Source organism: Prionailurus viverrinus, chromosome D1 (assembly GCF_022837055.1).
Source record: "Prionailurus viverrinus isolate Anna chromosome D1, UM_Priviv_1.0, whole genome shotgun sequence".
Lineage (NCBI taxonomy): Eukaryota > Metazoa > Chordata > Mammalia > Carnivora > Felidae > Prionailurus > Prionailurus viverrinus.
In genome coordinates, this window is record NC_062570.1 from 85,500,161 (window position 1) to 85,518,078 (window position 17,918).

Sequence of the window (17,918 nt, forward strand, 5' to 3'; positions counted from 1 at the left end):
CACTAACCCAAGGAATGAATGCTTACAAGTCACTTAATCTCTTGAGCCTCAGTTTACCTAGTTTTGAAATCAAGTGATTAAGACTAGAAAATTCTAAATATCTTTTTTAGCTCCAAATTCTATGACACAGGATTTCCCCCTGTATAATTCTAAGTCCTGTTGAGGGGATTTTCATCCCTGAGCAGTATTTCATATTTCCCTTTAGAAGCCAAATGATTAACTCAGATTTTGCCAGAGTTGAAAATGGGAGAAAGATGCCAGGTTATCTCAAAAGTTCACCTGGATCATTCTTCTGTGTGGCTGGAAACCAAGTGAATGCATCTGTGGCAATTTCTTACTACCTTTCCGTGCCCCCTTGCTCATTTCTTGCACTTCTAGCCTAGACCATGTGCTGTCCCAGAAAGATCTTGTTCTCACAGCCATAATTTCCCTGAAGAGATTTTGCTGATAATTGCTTAAGATATAAGATTTCCTAGTTATTTTATATGTTAAATAGAAGGCCAAAATGAAAACATAATCCCAGACCCAAAGAACTGAATGAAAGGACTAATGGTAGAAAATTCTCAGCACAGTGATCGCCACTTGGTACCTCCCATTATGTTGGCAGTGCTGGTGGTGCTCCAATGTTTCACAGAGTTTTAGGCAAACTTCTTTATGTTTTTACTTAAAAGGCTTTCCCCTTCTCACAGGCTTTCTCCACAGCACTCAAGATGAAAAGCAAAACCAATGACAGACACTTAGCAGGACTCAGAACTCACTCCCTTTTCCAATAAGCAAATATTTTGGAGTTAAAACTCATTATGCTTGACTTTCTCCTGTCTCAAGGTCTCTTCTCTTATTCCCCATTTGTGCCCACCCCAGTTGATCAGTCCCACTCAAAGTCCAACTTGGGCTTGAGTAGGACCTCCACTATGATACAGTACACTGTATGGCTAAATTCCAGAAATGTACAGCTGGGTAGCACTAGCTCGGTCAGGGCAGGGATTTTCATCTCTTTTCTTCTTAGCTAAAGCACCAGCACCTAAAAACACTGCCTTTAATAACCCTTTGCAGCAGAATGAATGAATTCTGGTCCCATAGAGCAAATCAATCACGGGGACAAAAGCCTGCTTCTAAAGCTCCCTGTTGTAAAGTTAGCTTAGCTAGAATGAATGGGGCAAATGAACACACTCACCAGGTCTAGCTACAGGTTGGCTTTTCAGCCTTTTCTAAAATAAGCCCAATAAGCGTCCCTTGCAGTGCTTGGCTCACCTCAGACAGTGAACACAGTAAGGCTAACTCCCGTCCTGCCCACGCTGGGCTGCTGCTGCCGCCTGCTGAAGCTTATGCAATCTGCCTCCAAGCAATTCCAAAACCTTTCACATCACATATCTTTTGAGAATCCAGTGAAAATCACAGCTCTTTCCCAGAAAAAAAATATGTATTGCACAGATTTCAAGAGGCCCCTGGAGCCCCACCATGTAAGACTAACGGTAGAATTTGAAGCAAACCAATCTAAAATCTAGGGAGTTGTTTTCTTTCTTGTTAAAGAAATGTTCATGTATGCACAAAAACAGAGAGAATGATCTAAGAAACCACCACGACTTACCAGTTGTCAACATTCTGCCATTCTTGTTTCATCCATTCCCCCGTAACATTTTACATTTTTGCTTTTGCTAGAATATTTTAATGCAAATCTGAGCTATCTCTTAATTTTCTGTATAAAAACTACAATATATATCCAAGTGGTCAGGACTTTTGTTTTTTTTTTAACGTAGCCATTAAACTATTTTGACAGTCAACAAGATTAATAAGACCTCCTTTGTATCATCTGGTACCTAGACTTTTAAATTTCTTCTGACTGTCTTAGAAATAACCTTTTGACAGTGGTTGGCTTGAATCTGGATCCAGACAGGGGCCAGCCATTGGGTTGGATTGGATCGATATATTTGCTAAGGTAAGGATTCCTTTTCACTGTGTAAGCGGAAACCATATCGGTTTGTTATTTGATGGAAGTAACCAACTGCATGCATGCATGAGATGTGGGGAGGGGCAGAAGACTGAGTTAATAAAAAGTACTGCAAAAAGTTTTAAATGGGGACTCTTTAAAGCTCTTGCTTGATCCTTTCAAATCATAAAAATAAAATTAGATGACATCCCAGTTTTCTCTCAACTTCAACAGTCAGTGAAAACTATGAACCAAGTAGGTCACATTTCCTATTTCTTATCTGAATTGACAGTGGATATGCTGTCTAGAGACTACTGAGCATTTACATTTGATTTCACTCTCTCTTCCTTGAGAAGGATAAAAAATTATTGGCTACATTAAATAAAAAATCCAAAGTCCTCAGATACGCCCTGCCTGCTCTGTGGGGACCATGCCAGATCTTTTAGGCTTCCGTTGATATATTTTGATATATTGACCCCACAATATAAAGGGTTTACCTGCTGTCTTCCTTGTGCATCCATCGTTGATGACTGTCACCCACTTTTTTCTCCACCAAAACTACCTCCGTGTCTGAACGCAGATCAGGACCTCTTACTCCCAAAACTAACTGAGGAGCAGCATGGCATATAATTTGCTCATCTCTGTATTCAAACTGCTGGTGGCAAAGCTTCTGCAATTTACTCTGCTTTGGAGAATAGCTGAGATAAAGAAAATCCCATTAGTGGCCGAAAAATGTCCTGTGCATTTGATGTGCTGGAGACCGCAAGTTCCATTGGCGAGAGACCTGCTGTGAACTGAACTCACTTGTAACGGTGAGGCATTATCATCGGGGCAGAAGCAATGTTATTTGCCTTGCACTGCCAAGCTGATGTAAAAAAGGTAGAATTCTGGGCTTATTCTGTAACAGAAATAAATGTTCATCCAAGAGAATATGAGAAACTCATCAGCATAACAAAAAGAAATTTAGTTGAAGAGATAATTTAATTAAAGGGGAAAAAGTAGGAGAAGGAGAGGGGTAAAAGGGAAATAGGGAGAAACAAAGGTGTTCAGATCATGATTGTTTCTAGCCTCTATCTCCAGATAGAATGCCATTGTTCAAGTTTTTCCGTCTTCCCTGACAACTCCTAGAAGATCATAAAAAAGAATGATACACTAATAAGTTAATTCAAAGGAATCTCTTGCTTAAGGATCTTAAGGCAATAAGAAGACTTATTAAACATATGAAATGCCACAATGCATTGTCAATCAAATACATTTATAAATATCTATGAAGCCCCTACTCTATGCTAAAGGTCGAAGTGCCAAGATTGTTTAATTTATATAAAATGCTATCAAGTTACGCAAACGTCTAACGATTATGGAATGATACAAAGTACTATAAATTCCTATTATTTCATTGGACATTGACCAGGAAAAAATAAAATGAAAAAGAAGAAACTACATTTTCCGTATTTCTTAAAGACATCAAAGAATCTCATATGCTTATTCTTAAGTTCATTCACACATTCATTCAACAAACACACAGGCTTGGTGCTAAGTTATCAGGAGGCACAGGTGGATGAGCTTACTGCTGAATGGAAAAGACACACTAGTGAACAAGAAATTACATCACGTGGCACAAAATAAGCTAAAGGGAGAAGGGCCTTCCCACAAGTACTTGCAAATACTTAGTCACAGACACAAGAAAGACAAAAATGTGCATGTTGATGTACATGCGGCTAACAGTAAGGCAAACCCACAAGAATCATTTTGCCCCAAAGTGAGCAAATCTAAGGCCAGGCAGAAATCTCTCACAAGAATCCCTTGCAACTTTTTACCTGTATTTCTTCTGTGGTTCCACATTTTCAAAGAGTTCTTCTTCCATTTTCTTTGTAAGACTGTCATCCTCATCAAAGTCATGAGGAGTTTCCTGCCAGGCATATCTGGGAAGTGTGTGACAAGCTTTCATTCGAAGATGGGCTCTTGCATGTGAATCTCTACCAAGGTTCAGAAGCAAACACAAGAATTCTGATTTTTACTCACAGAGTTTTCTCTGAGGGATAGTCTGATCATATCCTGAAGGATATTGGTAGATCTGTAAATCGCATTTCCATTGTCGTGCCTAACATCGCAAATCCATATCTTACTAACACATAATTTAGACCTTTTAATATAAGCCTACAAATAAAATTCCTCCATTACATAATAAATAGCACTCATCTTTACCATATTTATTTGGGAAAAAGGGGGCCATGTATTATATTTCAAAAATTGCGAGATTAAGGCTACTAGGTAGTTTAAGAAATTTATAATGAATGTGTAATGAGATTCCTTCTGCCTGCTCCATAAGTGGGTCATAATTCTGTCTGGAACAGAACAGCCTAGATTACTGCATTTCATAAAGTTTACTCATTAGACAGTGTTAAGAAATCTTAATTAACTTAACTTTTCCTCTCAAACCTAGAGAGGCTCCAAGAGCATGGGCATGTTCGTGCCAGTTTTTGATAAAGAATAATGTACTAAAACACTTAAATAGTCAGAGCTTGGATAACTGAGTCAGTCAGCCTTCTGGCTTTTTATTAAGACGAAGGTGTGAGCAGGAGCGTAGCCACCATCCGGATCCGTATATATCAAGTTCTGGGGCACTGTTCAAGGTACATTTGCTTCCATGGGATCACGACACAATATGAGGGCTGCTGGGTCCAAGGCGGGTTAAATATATGTGCAAAGCAGCAAATATGCATGTATGTAAATAAAGCTAGGGGATGCGGGGAGGCTGTGAGTGCCAAGGCGCTTGTGGTTTTTGATATAGCTGCAAGCGATATCAAATTACCAAAATCTTTGGGGTCAATTCCTGTGTTAGCAGAGCAGACCATACACTTTTCAAATGTAACAAAAGTATTACATGTGGCTCTGAAATTGGTGGGTAACAGCTGCCTCATTCAGAGCTGCAGCACACACAGCTTCTCAAGTCAAAAGACTAACAGTTAAAAAAACAACAGTGCCATCTTGTGTTAAAAATAAAAAACACAGCTTTCCCACTGAGGAAAACAAAAAACAGAAATGTCATTCTTAGTTTTAACATATTTATCAAGGTGTAAACAAGATTCCTCCCCCAATCCAGATGTTTAATTTCCTAACTTGGAATTTATCTGTATGATCTTTGGCTTCCAGGCAAATGAAGAACAGTCAAGACAATAGACAATTTAGAACAGACCTTTCTAAATATACCTTCCTTTATTAATTCATTTGTCTACTCATTCATTTAATGACTTATATGACTCATACACGACTAATCATTCCATAGTTAGTCAACTCATTCCTTTAACTGATATTTCTTGAACATCTACTATATGATAGGCACAGAATTATAAGTGTTGGGGATACAGTGATGAACAAAACAGGTAAATTCTCAAGATTCATAGAACTTACATTCCAGTGGGCAGAAGAGAGATAATACACAAGTAAATGAATAACTAAATAATACAAGTGCCATAAGTGGAATCAAACAAGATATCATGATAGAAATTAGCTGGTGGGGAGGGGGTCTACTTTAGCAAGGTAGTCAGAACAGACTCCTCTGAGAGATGATGTTTGAGTTGAGACCTGGAAAATGAGAAGGAGCCAGCCAGGTGAGGATCTAGGGAGAGAGAGCATTTATGGGCAGAGAAAAGAATAAATGGAAAGGTTCTGAAGCAAGAATATGTTTGGTTCATTTGAGGAACAGAAGGACACTGGGTCATAGGTGTGCAGTGAGTGGAAAAGGTACTATGTGAAGAGGCTCTTAAAGTGGGCAGGGACTGCCTATAATTCAGTAAGGAAATGAGAAAGTTTTCCCTGAGTTCCATGCTAAAAAGGCCCTTTCTTCCACAAAGCAGCAAAGCTGAAGTGAGTACTCCCAGAGTTCTTTTCCATTTTGCTTATTTTTATTACCAGAAATCTTTACACAGAACCTAGCTATCAAACGGGTTCCTTCCTTGTGCAGGGTAGCTCAGTCGGTTAATAGTCTGACTTCAGCTCAGGTCATGATCTCAAGGTTCGTGATTTGGGCCCCTTGTTGGGCTCTGTGATGACAGTTCAGAGCCTGGAGCCTGTTTCAGATTCTGTGTCTCCCTTTCTCTCTGACTCTCTCCTGCTCGTTCTCTCTCTCTCTCTCTCTCTCTCTCTCTCTCTCAAAAATAAATATTGAAAAAAAATTTTTTTTAAAAAGCGTTCCTTCTAGATCTGTTTAGCCTCTTGCTTTATGGATGCCCCTCCTTAAATCATCCCACCTCTCAAATATGTAAAACTTCCAAACAAACATATCTAAGGAAGTCTGGGGAAATCTTAAAGTGACTGTCTAATATAAGGTGATTTAGGATTGAGTCATCAGAAGTGGTTCAAAGAACTAGTGAAAGTTAGCCCGGAAAAGAGATAACCCAGTAGGCTGATGACAGAGAACTTTGAATATTTTATTTTATTTTATTTTATATTTTCAATATATGAAGTTTATTGTCAAATTGGTTTCCATACAACACCCGGTGCTCATCCCAAAAGGTGCCCTCCTCAACACCCATACCCTCCTCTCCCTCCCACCCCCCATCAACCCTCAGTTGGTTCTCAGTTTTTAAGAGTCTCTTATGCTTTGGCTCTCTTCCACTCTAGCCTCTTTTTTTTTTCCTTCCCCTCCCCCATGGGTTTCTGTTAAGTTTCTCCGGATCCACATAAGAGTGAAACCATATGGTATCTGTCTTTCTCTGTATGGCTTATTTCACTTAGCATCACACTCTCCAGTTCCATCCATGTTGCTACAAAGGGCCATATTTCATTCTTTCTCATTGCCACGTAGTACTCCATTGTGTATATAAACCACAATTTCTTTATCCATTCATCATTTGATGGACATTTAGGCTCTTTTCATAATTTGGCTATTGTTGAGAGTGCTGCTATAAACATTGGGGTACAAGTGCCCCTATGCATCAGTACTCCTGTATTCCTAGCAGTGCTATTGCTGGGTCATAGGGTAGGTCTATTTTTAATTTTCTGAGGAACCTCCACACTGTTTTCCAGAGTGGCTGCACCAATTTGCATTCCCACCAACAGTGCAAGAGGGTTCCCGTTTCTCCACATCCTCTCCAGCATCTATAGTCTCCTGATTTGTTCATTTTGGCCACTCTGACTGCGTGAGGTGATATCTGAGTGTGGTTTTGATTTGTATTTCCCTGATGAGGAGCGACGTTAAGCATCTTTTCATGTGCCTGTTGGCTATCTGGATGTCTTCTTTAGAGAAGTGTCTATTCATGTTTTCTGCCCATTTCTTCACTGGGTTATTTGTTTTTCAGGTGTGGAGTTTGGTGAGCTCTTTATAGATTTTGGATACTAGCCCTTTGTCCGATATGTCATTTGCAAATATCTTTTCCTATTCTGTTGGTTGCCTTTTAGTTTTGTTGGTTGTTTCCTTTGCTGTGCAGAAGCTTTTTATCTTCATAAGGTCCCAGTAGTTCATTTTTGCTTTTAATTCCCTTGCCTTTGGGAATGTGTCAAGTAAGAAATTGCTGTGGCTGAGGTCAGAGAGGTCTTTTCCTGCTTTCTCCTCTAGGGTTTTGATGGTTTCCTGTCTCACATTCAGGTCCTTTATCCATTTTGAGTTTATTTTTGTGAATGGTGTGAGAAAGTGGTCTAGTTTCAACCTTCTGCATGTTGCTGTCCAGTTCTCCCAGCACCATTTGTTAAAGAGACTTGTCTTTTTTCCATTGGATATTCTTTCCTGCTTTGTCAAAGATTAGTTGGCCGTACGTTTGTGGGTCTAGTTCTGAGGTTTCTATTCTATTCCATTGGTCTATGTGTCTGTTTTTGTGCCAATACCATGCTGTCTTGATGATTACAGCTTTGTAGTAGAGGCTAAAGTCTGGGATTGTGATGCCTCCTGCTTTGGTCTTCTTCTTCAAAATTCCTTTGGCTATTCAGGGCCTTTTATGGTTCCATATGAATTTTAGGATTGCTTGTTCTAGTTTCGAGAAGAATGCTGGTGCAATTTTGATTGGGATTGCATTGAATGTGTAGATAGCTTTGGGTAGTATTGACATTTTGACAATATTTATTCTTCCAATCCATGAGCACGGAATGTTTTTCCATTTCTTTATATCTTCTTCAATTTCCTTCATAAGATTTCTATAGTTTTCAGCATACAGATCTTTTACATCTTTGGTTAGATTTATTCCTAGGTATTTTATGCTTCTTGGTGCAATTGTGAATGGGATCAGTTTCTTTATTTGTCTTTTTGTTGCTTCATTATTAGTGTATAAGAATGCAACTGGTTCTGGACTCTTATTTGTTGGGAGATTTTTGATGACTGATTCAATTTCTTCACTGGTTATGGGTCTGTTAAGCTTTCTATTTCCTCCTGATTGAGTTTTGGAAGTGTGTGGGTGTTTAGGAATTTGTCCATTTCTTCCAGGTTGTCCAGTTTGTTGGCATATAATTTTTCATAGTATTCCCTGAAAATTGCTTGTATCTCTGAGGGATTGGTTGTAATAATTCCATTTTCATTCATGATTTTATCTATTTGGGTCATCTCCCTTTTCTTTTTGACAAGCCTGGCTAGAGGTTTATCAATTTTGTTTATGTTTTCAAAAAACCAACTCTTGGTTTCATTGATCTGTTCTACAGTTTTTTTAGATTCCATATTGTTTATTTCTGCTCTGATCTTTACTATTTCTCTTCTTCTGCTGGCTTTAGGCTGTCTTTGCTGTTCTGCTTCCATTTCCTTTAGGTGTGCTGTTAGATTTTGTATTTGGGATTTTTCTTGTTTCTTGAGATAGGCCTGGATTGCAATGTATTTTCCTCTCAGGACTGCCTTCGCTGCATCCCAAAGCATTTGGATTGTTGTATTTTCATTTTCGTTTGTTTCCATATATTTTTTAATTTCTTCTCTAATTGCCTGGTTGACCCATTCATTCTTTAGTAGGGTGTTCTTTAACCTCCATGCTTTTGGAGGTTTTCCAGACTTTTTCCTGTGGTTGATTTCAAGCTTCATAGCATTGTGGTCTGAAAGTATGCATGGTATAATTTCAATTCTTGTATCCTTATGAAGGGCTGTTTTGTGACCCAGTATGTGATCTATCTTGGAGAATGTTCCATGTGCACTCGAGAAGAAAGTATATTCTGTTGCTTTGGGATGCAGAGTTCTAAATATATCTGTCAAGTCCATCTGATCCAATGTCTCATTCAAGGCCCTTGTTTCTTTATTGATCGTGTGTCTACATGATCTATCCATTTCTGTAAGTGGAGTGTTAAAGTCCCCTGCAATTACCACATTCTTATCAATAAGGTTGCTTATGTTTGTAATTGTTTTATATATTTGGGGGCTCCTGTATTCGGCGCATAGGCATTTATAATTGTTAGCTCTTCCTGATGGGTAGACCCTGTGATTATTATATAATGCCCTTCTTCATCTCTTGTTACAGCCTTTAATTTAAAGTCTAGTTTGTCTTATATAAGTATGGCTACTCCAGCTTTCTTTTGACTTCCAGTGGCATGATAAATAGTTCTCCATCCCCTCACTATCAATCTGAAGGTGTCCTCAGGTCTAAAATGAGTCTCTTGTAGACAGAAAATAGATGGGTCTTGTTCTTTTATCCATTCTGATACCCTATGTCTTTTGGTTGGCACATTTAGTCCATTTACATTCAGTGTTATTATAGAAAGATATGGGTTTAGAGTCACTGTGATGTCCGTAGGTTTCATGCTTGTAGTGATGTCTCTGGTACTTTGTCTCACAGGATCCCCCTTAGGATCTCTTGTAGGGCTGGTTTAGTGGTGACGAATTCCTTCAGTTTTTGTTTGTTTGGGAAGACCTTTATCTCTCCTTCTGTTCTAAATGACAGACTTGCTGGATAAAGGATTCTCGGCTGCATGTTTTTTCTGTTCATCACATTGAAGATCTCCTGCCCTTCCTTTCTGGCCTGCCAAGTTTCAGTAGAGAGATCGGTCACGAGTCTTATAGGTCTCCCTTTATATGTTAAAGCACGTTTCTCTCTAGCTGCTTTCAGAATTTTCTCTTTATCCTTGTATTTTGCCAGTTTCACTATGATATGTCATGCAGAAGATCAATTCAAGTTACGTCTGAAGGGAGTTCTCTGTGCCTCTTGGGTTTCAATGCCTTTTTCCTTCCCCAGATCCGGGAAGTTCTCAGCTATTATTTCTTCAAGTACACCTTCAGCACCTTTCCCTCTCTCTTCCTCCTCCTCTTCCGTGGGCCTCTCATCTGTGCTTGGCTCCAGAGACTCTGTTCTGCTAGTCTTCTGGTGGTTTTCTGGGTTATTTAGGCAGGTGTAGGTGGAATCTAAGTGATCAGCAGGACGCGCGGTGAACCCAGCATCCTCCTACACTGCCATCTTCCCAGGATTCCATATGAATTGTGTTCTTAAGGACTTTTAAGTAGAGAGGAATGGTATGGAGAGAAAAAAATGAAATCATAGGATGGAGATATTCTAAATTTCAACATTAGAATGGTCTTCCTTACAAACTAGTGATGTCCCTGTTACTATGAGTATTCAAGAAAAGATGTGATCAAAAGAGCCTATCTGGAAGGTGCAAGAGATTCCTGCCTTATGTTCTGAGTGGACTCAATCACTTCTACCTCAAGGACTCCAGGACCTGATGAAATCTATAAGTTAGAACAATGTAGATCTTTGCTCTCAGAAATGTTCTTTCTTTTTCTTACTTTCTATGTACTTTTTTTCCATGTGCAGTCTAATAATTCAGAGGCTAGATGATACATTCTTAAGAAATTCTCTAGCCATTGAGGAATAGACCATGTAGGTCAAATCATCTCTTTCTGAAAAAGGCCTTCTGATGCCTTTGTTAGTGTCAGGACATGAGACTAGATGAATCATTCAACAATGAGGGGTTTGTTTCCTAAAATGTCCTTATATTTGAGTTGATATCCTTATAATTGAGGGGTAGAAGCAGTCTTTTAAAATAGTTTGTAACAATGATATATAAATTAATATTCACTATTATCACAATGGTAATTGACTAGCCATATATGGCTTTAGAATTTGGAAACTCACTCAATCATTCCTTCATTTATTCAGTAAATGATTAAAGGCAGCTATCCTGGTCTTCACACAGCATGTGGGACAGGAGTTTTTGCCCTCATGGATTTCCCAGGCTGTTGGTTGTTGGGGAGGGGCGTGTGGTGGTGGGGACTGATAGGCACATTGCTGTGTGCAGTCTTACCATGATTGTTTTCAATGATGAAGAACCATTCCACAGATGAATACCAGGCAGGTCAAGGCACTTCAGGTGGAGAGAAACAAGTGGCTCAGAGGCATACAATAGTGCATAAATGGAATGTGCCACGTTCAGTGACAGCTTGTAGTTGCTGAGCTGGGGCTTAGTTCATGTGTCAGGAAGAAACAAGTATGGAGTGGAGGTGGGCCTGGGGTGCAAATGGGGGTCAATGACAGGCCTGGACCCAGGTCAGAAGGGCTTGATTACAGACTAAGTATTTTTTCTATCTGCAGTATGTAGCCACTGAAGAACTGTATAAAAAGGATTAGGTTTTAGAAAGATTAACTCTCTGTGGGTGGAACTTTGAGGTGAACTGGAAGGAGGAGAAAATGGAGATAGAAACCAATCAGAAAACTACTTCAGTGACCCAGGATGACAACTGTATATTAACATGAATACAGCTTGAATCTATATTAATTTAATTGTTCCTGGAATCAACGTTTATGAAGACAAAACATGATGAATTCCTCAAATAATTGGCAATTCCAAAATTCTAGTCTTCTAAAAACTGTAATATAATAACAAAATAGCTGAAAGTAGATCCTTGTGATGGCTGAACATGGAAGCTCCAGCTCTATCTTTTGGATAGAAAACTAATTAAATATTTACCAGCTCTTCACCTGACATACATTTCACAAACTCGGTGTGGGTTCCCCGCATGGGCTCTGTGCTGTTATTGAGCTAATGAGCTGAGTTCAAATAGGAAACAGGTAGCTTTTCTGGCCACACTGGTTACTTACAGAATTTCACTGGAAGCATTTTCCATTGTTAAAGCATTTTTTTCCATTTGCTTTTCCTTTGGTCCCATAATTTGCTTTTCTTCTCCAAAAATTGCTACAGGTTTATGCACAGCAAGCTTGGCTCCAGACACAATGTCACTTTGCACTTCTAAAACAAGAGCTGAGCAGAAACATGCAAATTGCAAGGACATTAGTTATGATCGCAGAACACCAGAAATTTGAAAACACACGTTAAAATAAAAACGCAGACAATTTTCAACTATTTGGCCTAAGAGAACACATTCTAACTGCAATTAATAGTTGCTCTTTAATAAATTGGATTTCACTTAATTTTTGTAGATTCCTTCCTGTCAAGATATTGTCAGTCAAAAGTACTAAAAATAGAGGTTCATATCCAAAATATACAAAGAACTCATAAAATCCAATACCTGAAAAAATCTGATTAAAAAATGGGCAGAGGACCCGAATAGACATTCTTCCAGAGAAGACATACAGATGGCCAACCTACACATGAAAAGATGCGCAGCATCACTAAACATCAGGGAAATGCAAATCAAAACTTCACTGAGATATCAGCTCACATCTGTCAGAATGTCTATTATCAAAAAGACAAAAAAATAACAAATGTTGGCAAAGATGTGGAGAAAAGGCAGCCCTCATGCACTCTTGGGGATGTACTTTTGGGGCACCCACTACGGAAAACAGTATGGAGGTTCCTCTGTTAAAAACAGAACTACTGTATGGTCTAGCAATTCCACTTCTAGGTATATATCCAAAGAAAATGAAAACACTAATTTGAAAAGACATATGTACCCCTATGTAGATCATAGCAGTATTTACAATAGCCAAGATATGGAAACAATCTAAATGTCCATGGGAAGATGAATGGATAAAAAGTGCATGTGCGTACACACACAAAGGAATATTATGCAGCCATATAAAATGAGATCTTGCCATTTGCATCAACATGGATGTACCTCCAGAGTATAATGCTACATAAAATAAGGCAGAGAGAGAAAGACATGTGTAGAATCTAAAAAATAAACAAAGCAAAACTGAAACAGACTCACAGATACAGAGAACAAACTGATAATTGTCAGAAGGGTAGAAGGGTGGATGGAATAGATAAAGGGGATTAAGAGGTATAATCTTCCAGTTATAAAATAAAGAAGACATGGGGATGTAATGTACAGCATAGGGAATATCATCAATAATATTGTAACAACTTTGTATGGTGACAAATGGTAACTATATTTATTGCAGTGACCATTTCATAATGTATACAAATATCAAATCACTATATTATATACTTGAAACAAATACAACACCATATATCAATTAACTTTCGATTTAAAAAGTGCCTAAGGAAAAAAAAAGTACTAAAAAATAGGTGTTTCCAAAAAAATGTTATTTAGTTATTTAGTTAGTTATTGTAAATTCTAGCTTTTCAAATGGGCATATTATTTACATATATATCTCTAGATCATTCTCTAGGATCCTAAATTCCTCAGTGGAAGTCCCCAAAGCCTTGAAAGCTGCATGCAAAACTTACTGTACAGCATTCAATATATGTAACAGGGAAATGTTTTAAATTATATTAGTGATTTTTCTCTTTTGTGGTTCTATACATAGGACCTTTTTCCTAGTTCCTGGGGTAGCCTTAAGATAAGGAGGAGGACCATAAGTTGATAAGAAATGTTACAAAAGGAAAGCAAAATACAAAGATAGTGTGACACTCAAGTACAGCATGTTGCCATAAGACAAAGGCCATGTCAATCAGGATGACACTGTCATGATTTAGGTTTTTTCTAAACACTGTTAGCTCCCACTGAGCATATCAAAGCTTTAACATCAAGGTTGACTTGGAGAAAACCTACCATTTCTGGGCCTGAGGGAATTTAAGACAGAAGACAGAGGAAAGCAGAAAAACAGCACTGGGTATCATGATTCCCCCTACAGGCTTCACTTCAGGTATCTACGCTACACCAAGGAAACACTGAGGACACTGTTCATTGTTGAGAACACCGTGATGAATCACCTCTCAAGTTGCCTTCACCACTCCAATCTGAGGTACAGTTGTATCAACCTGGATCTTGTTTCTGAGGGGTGTGGCCATGACCCAAGATGTGCCGACAGTCATGCTGGGAAGGTTTCCAGAAGTAGTTGCCAAGGAGGGGTGAAGGGGTCTTGTAATAAAGATTTCAGAGATGACCACTCAGACACAGCCAGGCTTCAGAGGGCCAGAGAGAGCAGAAAGGCTGGGTCAGACAGGAAGCACCTCCCATCCAAAGCATTGTCTGGGCCAAAGGAATGGAACATGGTCACCCAGCCATGAATATCAGCCAGCAAGACCCAGAAAGCAAGACACCCTGTCCCCCAAGTTCTTCCCTTCTATCTGAGAGAGGAACTGAGAGAGACTCTGGGGAATGGGAAATATGAAAGCTCTCCCTAAAGAGGCAATTTAAATTAGTTGGATGGGCCAAAATTTAAACCTGATCGGACATTTTATGTTTTCCTTAATGGAAAACAAAGAAGACTAAATTCGTTTTACTTTTCTTTTTTTTTTTATTTTGTTAACATTTATTAATTTTTGAGAGACCGACAGAGACAGAGTGTCAGTGGGAGAGGGGCGGAGAGGGAGACACAGAATCCAAAGCAGGCTCCAGGCTCTGAGCTGTCAGCACAGAGCCCAATGTGGGGCTCAAACTCACAAACCAGGAGATCATGACCTGAGCCAAAGTTGGACGCTCAACCGACTGAGTCACCCAGGCACCCCTGGAAGACTGAATTTGTTAAAGATGAAATAAATTACACTTTCTTTGCACATCACTGTGTAGTGTGAATGAAAATATGCAATCCTGTTAAATACATACATTAGTTTAAAGAGCTAAACAGCAGGATATAGGGGTGAAATATGACCTATTTAAACAAGCACGGATTAAAAAAAGGTAGAATCAAGTATTTAATTTTGGCAATATATTTTATGGTAAATAATCCCAATGCTTACCCTCTATCTTATGTATGCTGCAGAAAGTTTGAATTTTAGAAATATCTGATGCTAAGTTCCTCAGGAAGATTTGCTTCTTTTGCTGAGCAACAGACACATCAGGATTGATCCAATGTTCTCCACATGAAACATATACCTAGCAAACAAATGAGTCTCTGATCCCATGTACAACTCTTCACAGCAGGATTATTTGTAATCGCCCAAATCAGCCCAAAGTACAAACACAATGTCCTATAATCGGCAAATGGTTAAGCAAACTGTGACACCATTGACAAATACTCAGTGATAAAAAGGCAAAACTATTGATAAACCTAACAACTTTGAAAGATCTCAAGGGTTTTATACTAAGGAAAAAAAAGTACTTCTCCATACTATCTTTGCAACTTCCTGTAACTCTGTAATTTTTCAAAATAAAGTTATATAAATAATTTGTTAAAGGAAGGAAGGAAAGAAGAAAGAAAGGAAAGGAGGGACACAGGGAGGGAGGGAGAGATCAGGGGTTTGTAAACTAGTGCTGAGGCCCAAAACTGGCCTGCTGCCTGTTTTTGTAAATAGAGTTTTATTAGAACACAGTTAGGCCCATTCATGTACATGCTGTGACTGCTTTTGTGCATACAGTGGCAAGAGGTGATGTTTCGATAGAGACCATATGGTCTGTAAATATTTATAAACTAACCTTTTACAGAAAAAGTTTGACAATGACTGACTGGTATGGATGAACCTGTCATATGTTAATGTGGTTATTTCTAGATGCTCAGATTACAGATCATACCTGTTCTTCATGTTGCTTCTATGTCTGTCTTAAATGAATTCATATTTCTTTGAAGTAAGAAAAAACAGGGTGATATATGCAGAACATTCAGTTAAGAAGAAAAATGACAGTGCTGCCACTTCCATGGTCCCACACTGGTGATTATACACATTCTCTGCATGACGACCCAGGGACAACTTTCTCGAAGACTTCTTTTTGAACAATAGCCTTCCTTTTCTCCTCTGTACACACTTGATCATGTAACTGTTGACGTTTCCATCTCTATGTTGGCTGCTCAGTGACAGGTTTGTTTCTAGCAAATATACAGGATCTTATAACAGTCACTCCCAACTTCATCCTACCTCCCTTCACCTCAGTGGCCTCAGAGACTTTTCCTTCCCTTCCCTTTATCTTTTTGTATCATGTGGTCTAATGCAATCCACCTAATTCTTTCTGCAATAACACAATGAATAAACACAGCAGCAAAGGAGAGGAAAACCAACAAACTAAAACCTTGGAAGTGAGAGAAGTGGAATTCAAAAGAGATCTATCTACCAGACTCCAAGGACACGGACTTTCCCCTCTGTCATGCTGCTTCTGATATTGGTCACTGGTACTTCAGTTTAAGACTCCCTCAAGGGGTGGCGGAGGGAGAGGGGGTGACACCTGGGTGGCTCAGTCGGTTAAGTGGCTCAAGTCATGATCTCTAGTTTCATTTCGTGAGTTCGAGCCTGGCATTGGGCTTCCTGCTGTCAGTGCAGAGCCTGCTTTGGATCCTCTGTCCCCAACTCTCTCTGCCCCTCCCCTCCCCCCACTCTGTCTCTCTCAAAAATAAATAAACATAAAAAAAAAAGATTCTCTCAAGAGGTCTTTGCATTCAGAGCCTGAGTTAACTTCTGATAATATGGTGTGAGCTTGGTTCTCTGCTCAAAGAATTTCAGGCATCAGTCAGGCAGGTTTTCTTTTCGAACTGATACCTCAACTCCCATCCCATAACAGTGGGCTGCTAAAGTCCTTCTTCTTAGCCTTCTCCAGCCACCCAAATAGGGCCTGTGAAACACTAGATACAATTTTTTTTTCTGAAAAAGTGAAATTATCACTTAGTAAGAAATCACTAAACAACTACATTTGGAAGGCCTCAAAAAGAGGAGAGGATCTCCTTCAGAGTAGAAGACAGAAATTACAAGTGGTTAATAATCTGGTCTTCTCCCAGCCTCCACCTTCATTTATAAAATGGGTGGTGAGGGCATCCACCCCACAGGGCTGTGATGGGCATTAAATGAGCTCATTTTCAGAAAGCGCTGAGGATAGCGCCTAATGGTAAGCTGTCAACAGCTAGTGATCAGTGTTACTTTGTGAGGGTTGCTGGGTGAGGACAATTCTGAGAGAAAATAAGGGGGGAAGTGGTAAATGTCTGAAGCTTCACATTTTGAAACATTTGTCTTTTAGTTGTATGTGTAGAGTAACATTTCCAGTTTCACATTCATGTCCTTACCAATTCGTCCCTTCGGAGGTCTTTTAGGGCAAAGATTTCCTTTCCCTTTTCATTGAACAATCTCCGAGCTGCAGAGGGTAAATTTAAAATTTCAGTGCACCTGTAGTAAGAGACACAAAAATTCATCTTGTATACAGAAGGCTTCCGGCAAAGAAGAGAGAAAATATGAGAAATCAAGTCTTTAACAACTACTCGTGCTGCAGACCTGTGGAGACAGTCAAGAGGTGGGCCCTGCAGCCCATCAGGCTCTTGGAGTCTCATTCTCCTTATACAAGCTGGGCGACTTAGGCAAATTATTTAACCTCTCTAAGCCTACATTTCTTATCTTCCAGGGTTTTAGTGAAGATTAAGGGTTGATTTTGAGAAGTGCTTAGCACACTGCTGGGCACGATCAACAAATAAGCTGGCATATTATTCCTGATTCTCCATTCTTCAATATGCCCCTATACTTTCTATCTGTGTCTTTGTTTTTCTCATGCTCTTCCTTCTACCTAAAACACTTTCCTTGCTTTCTCTACTGAAGTTATATTCTTTCCCCAGAGTCATATCCATCACCAAGCAGTTCCTCATCTCCCTCCATTAGAAGTGATCTCTATAGCCCTTTAACGCCCTTTCAAATAGGGACTTTTAGCCTGGTTAAACATTAAAACAGTGATTTCCACCTCCTAGGCCCCAAACAAGCATTTGACCTGCCCTATGGCTGTCAAAAATGAATGCATGTTTTCCCGTTTCCTGAGGAGCTC

General features: G+C 39.2%; 1 protein-coding gene across 2 annotated transcripts in view; it reads right to left on the minus strand.

Annotated features, from left to right (window-relative positions):
- DCDC1 (doublecortin domain containing 1) overlaps nucleotides 1–17,918 on the minus strand; it is a 491,420-nt gene that overhangs the window by 52,106 nt on the left and 421,396 nt on the right. For both annotated transcript variants that reach the window (XM_047878425.1, XM_047878424.1), the window contains exons 24-28: nucleotides 17,176–17,275; nucleotides 14,930–15,065; nucleotides 11,923–12,082; nucleotides 3,745–3,903; nucleotides 2,425–2,625 (exon numbers count right to left, since the gene is read on the minus strand). In XM_047878425.1, coding sequence (XP_047734381.1) covers nucleotides 2,425–2,625; nucleotides 3,745–3,903; nucleotides 11,923–12,082; nucleotides 14,930–15,065; nucleotides 17,176–17,275 — 756 coding nt within the window. The remainder of the gene's footprint in view (nucleotides 1–2,424; nucleotides 2,626–3,744; nucleotides 3,904–11,922; nucleotides 12,083–14,929; nucleotides 15,066–17,175; nucleotides 17,276–17,918) is intronic.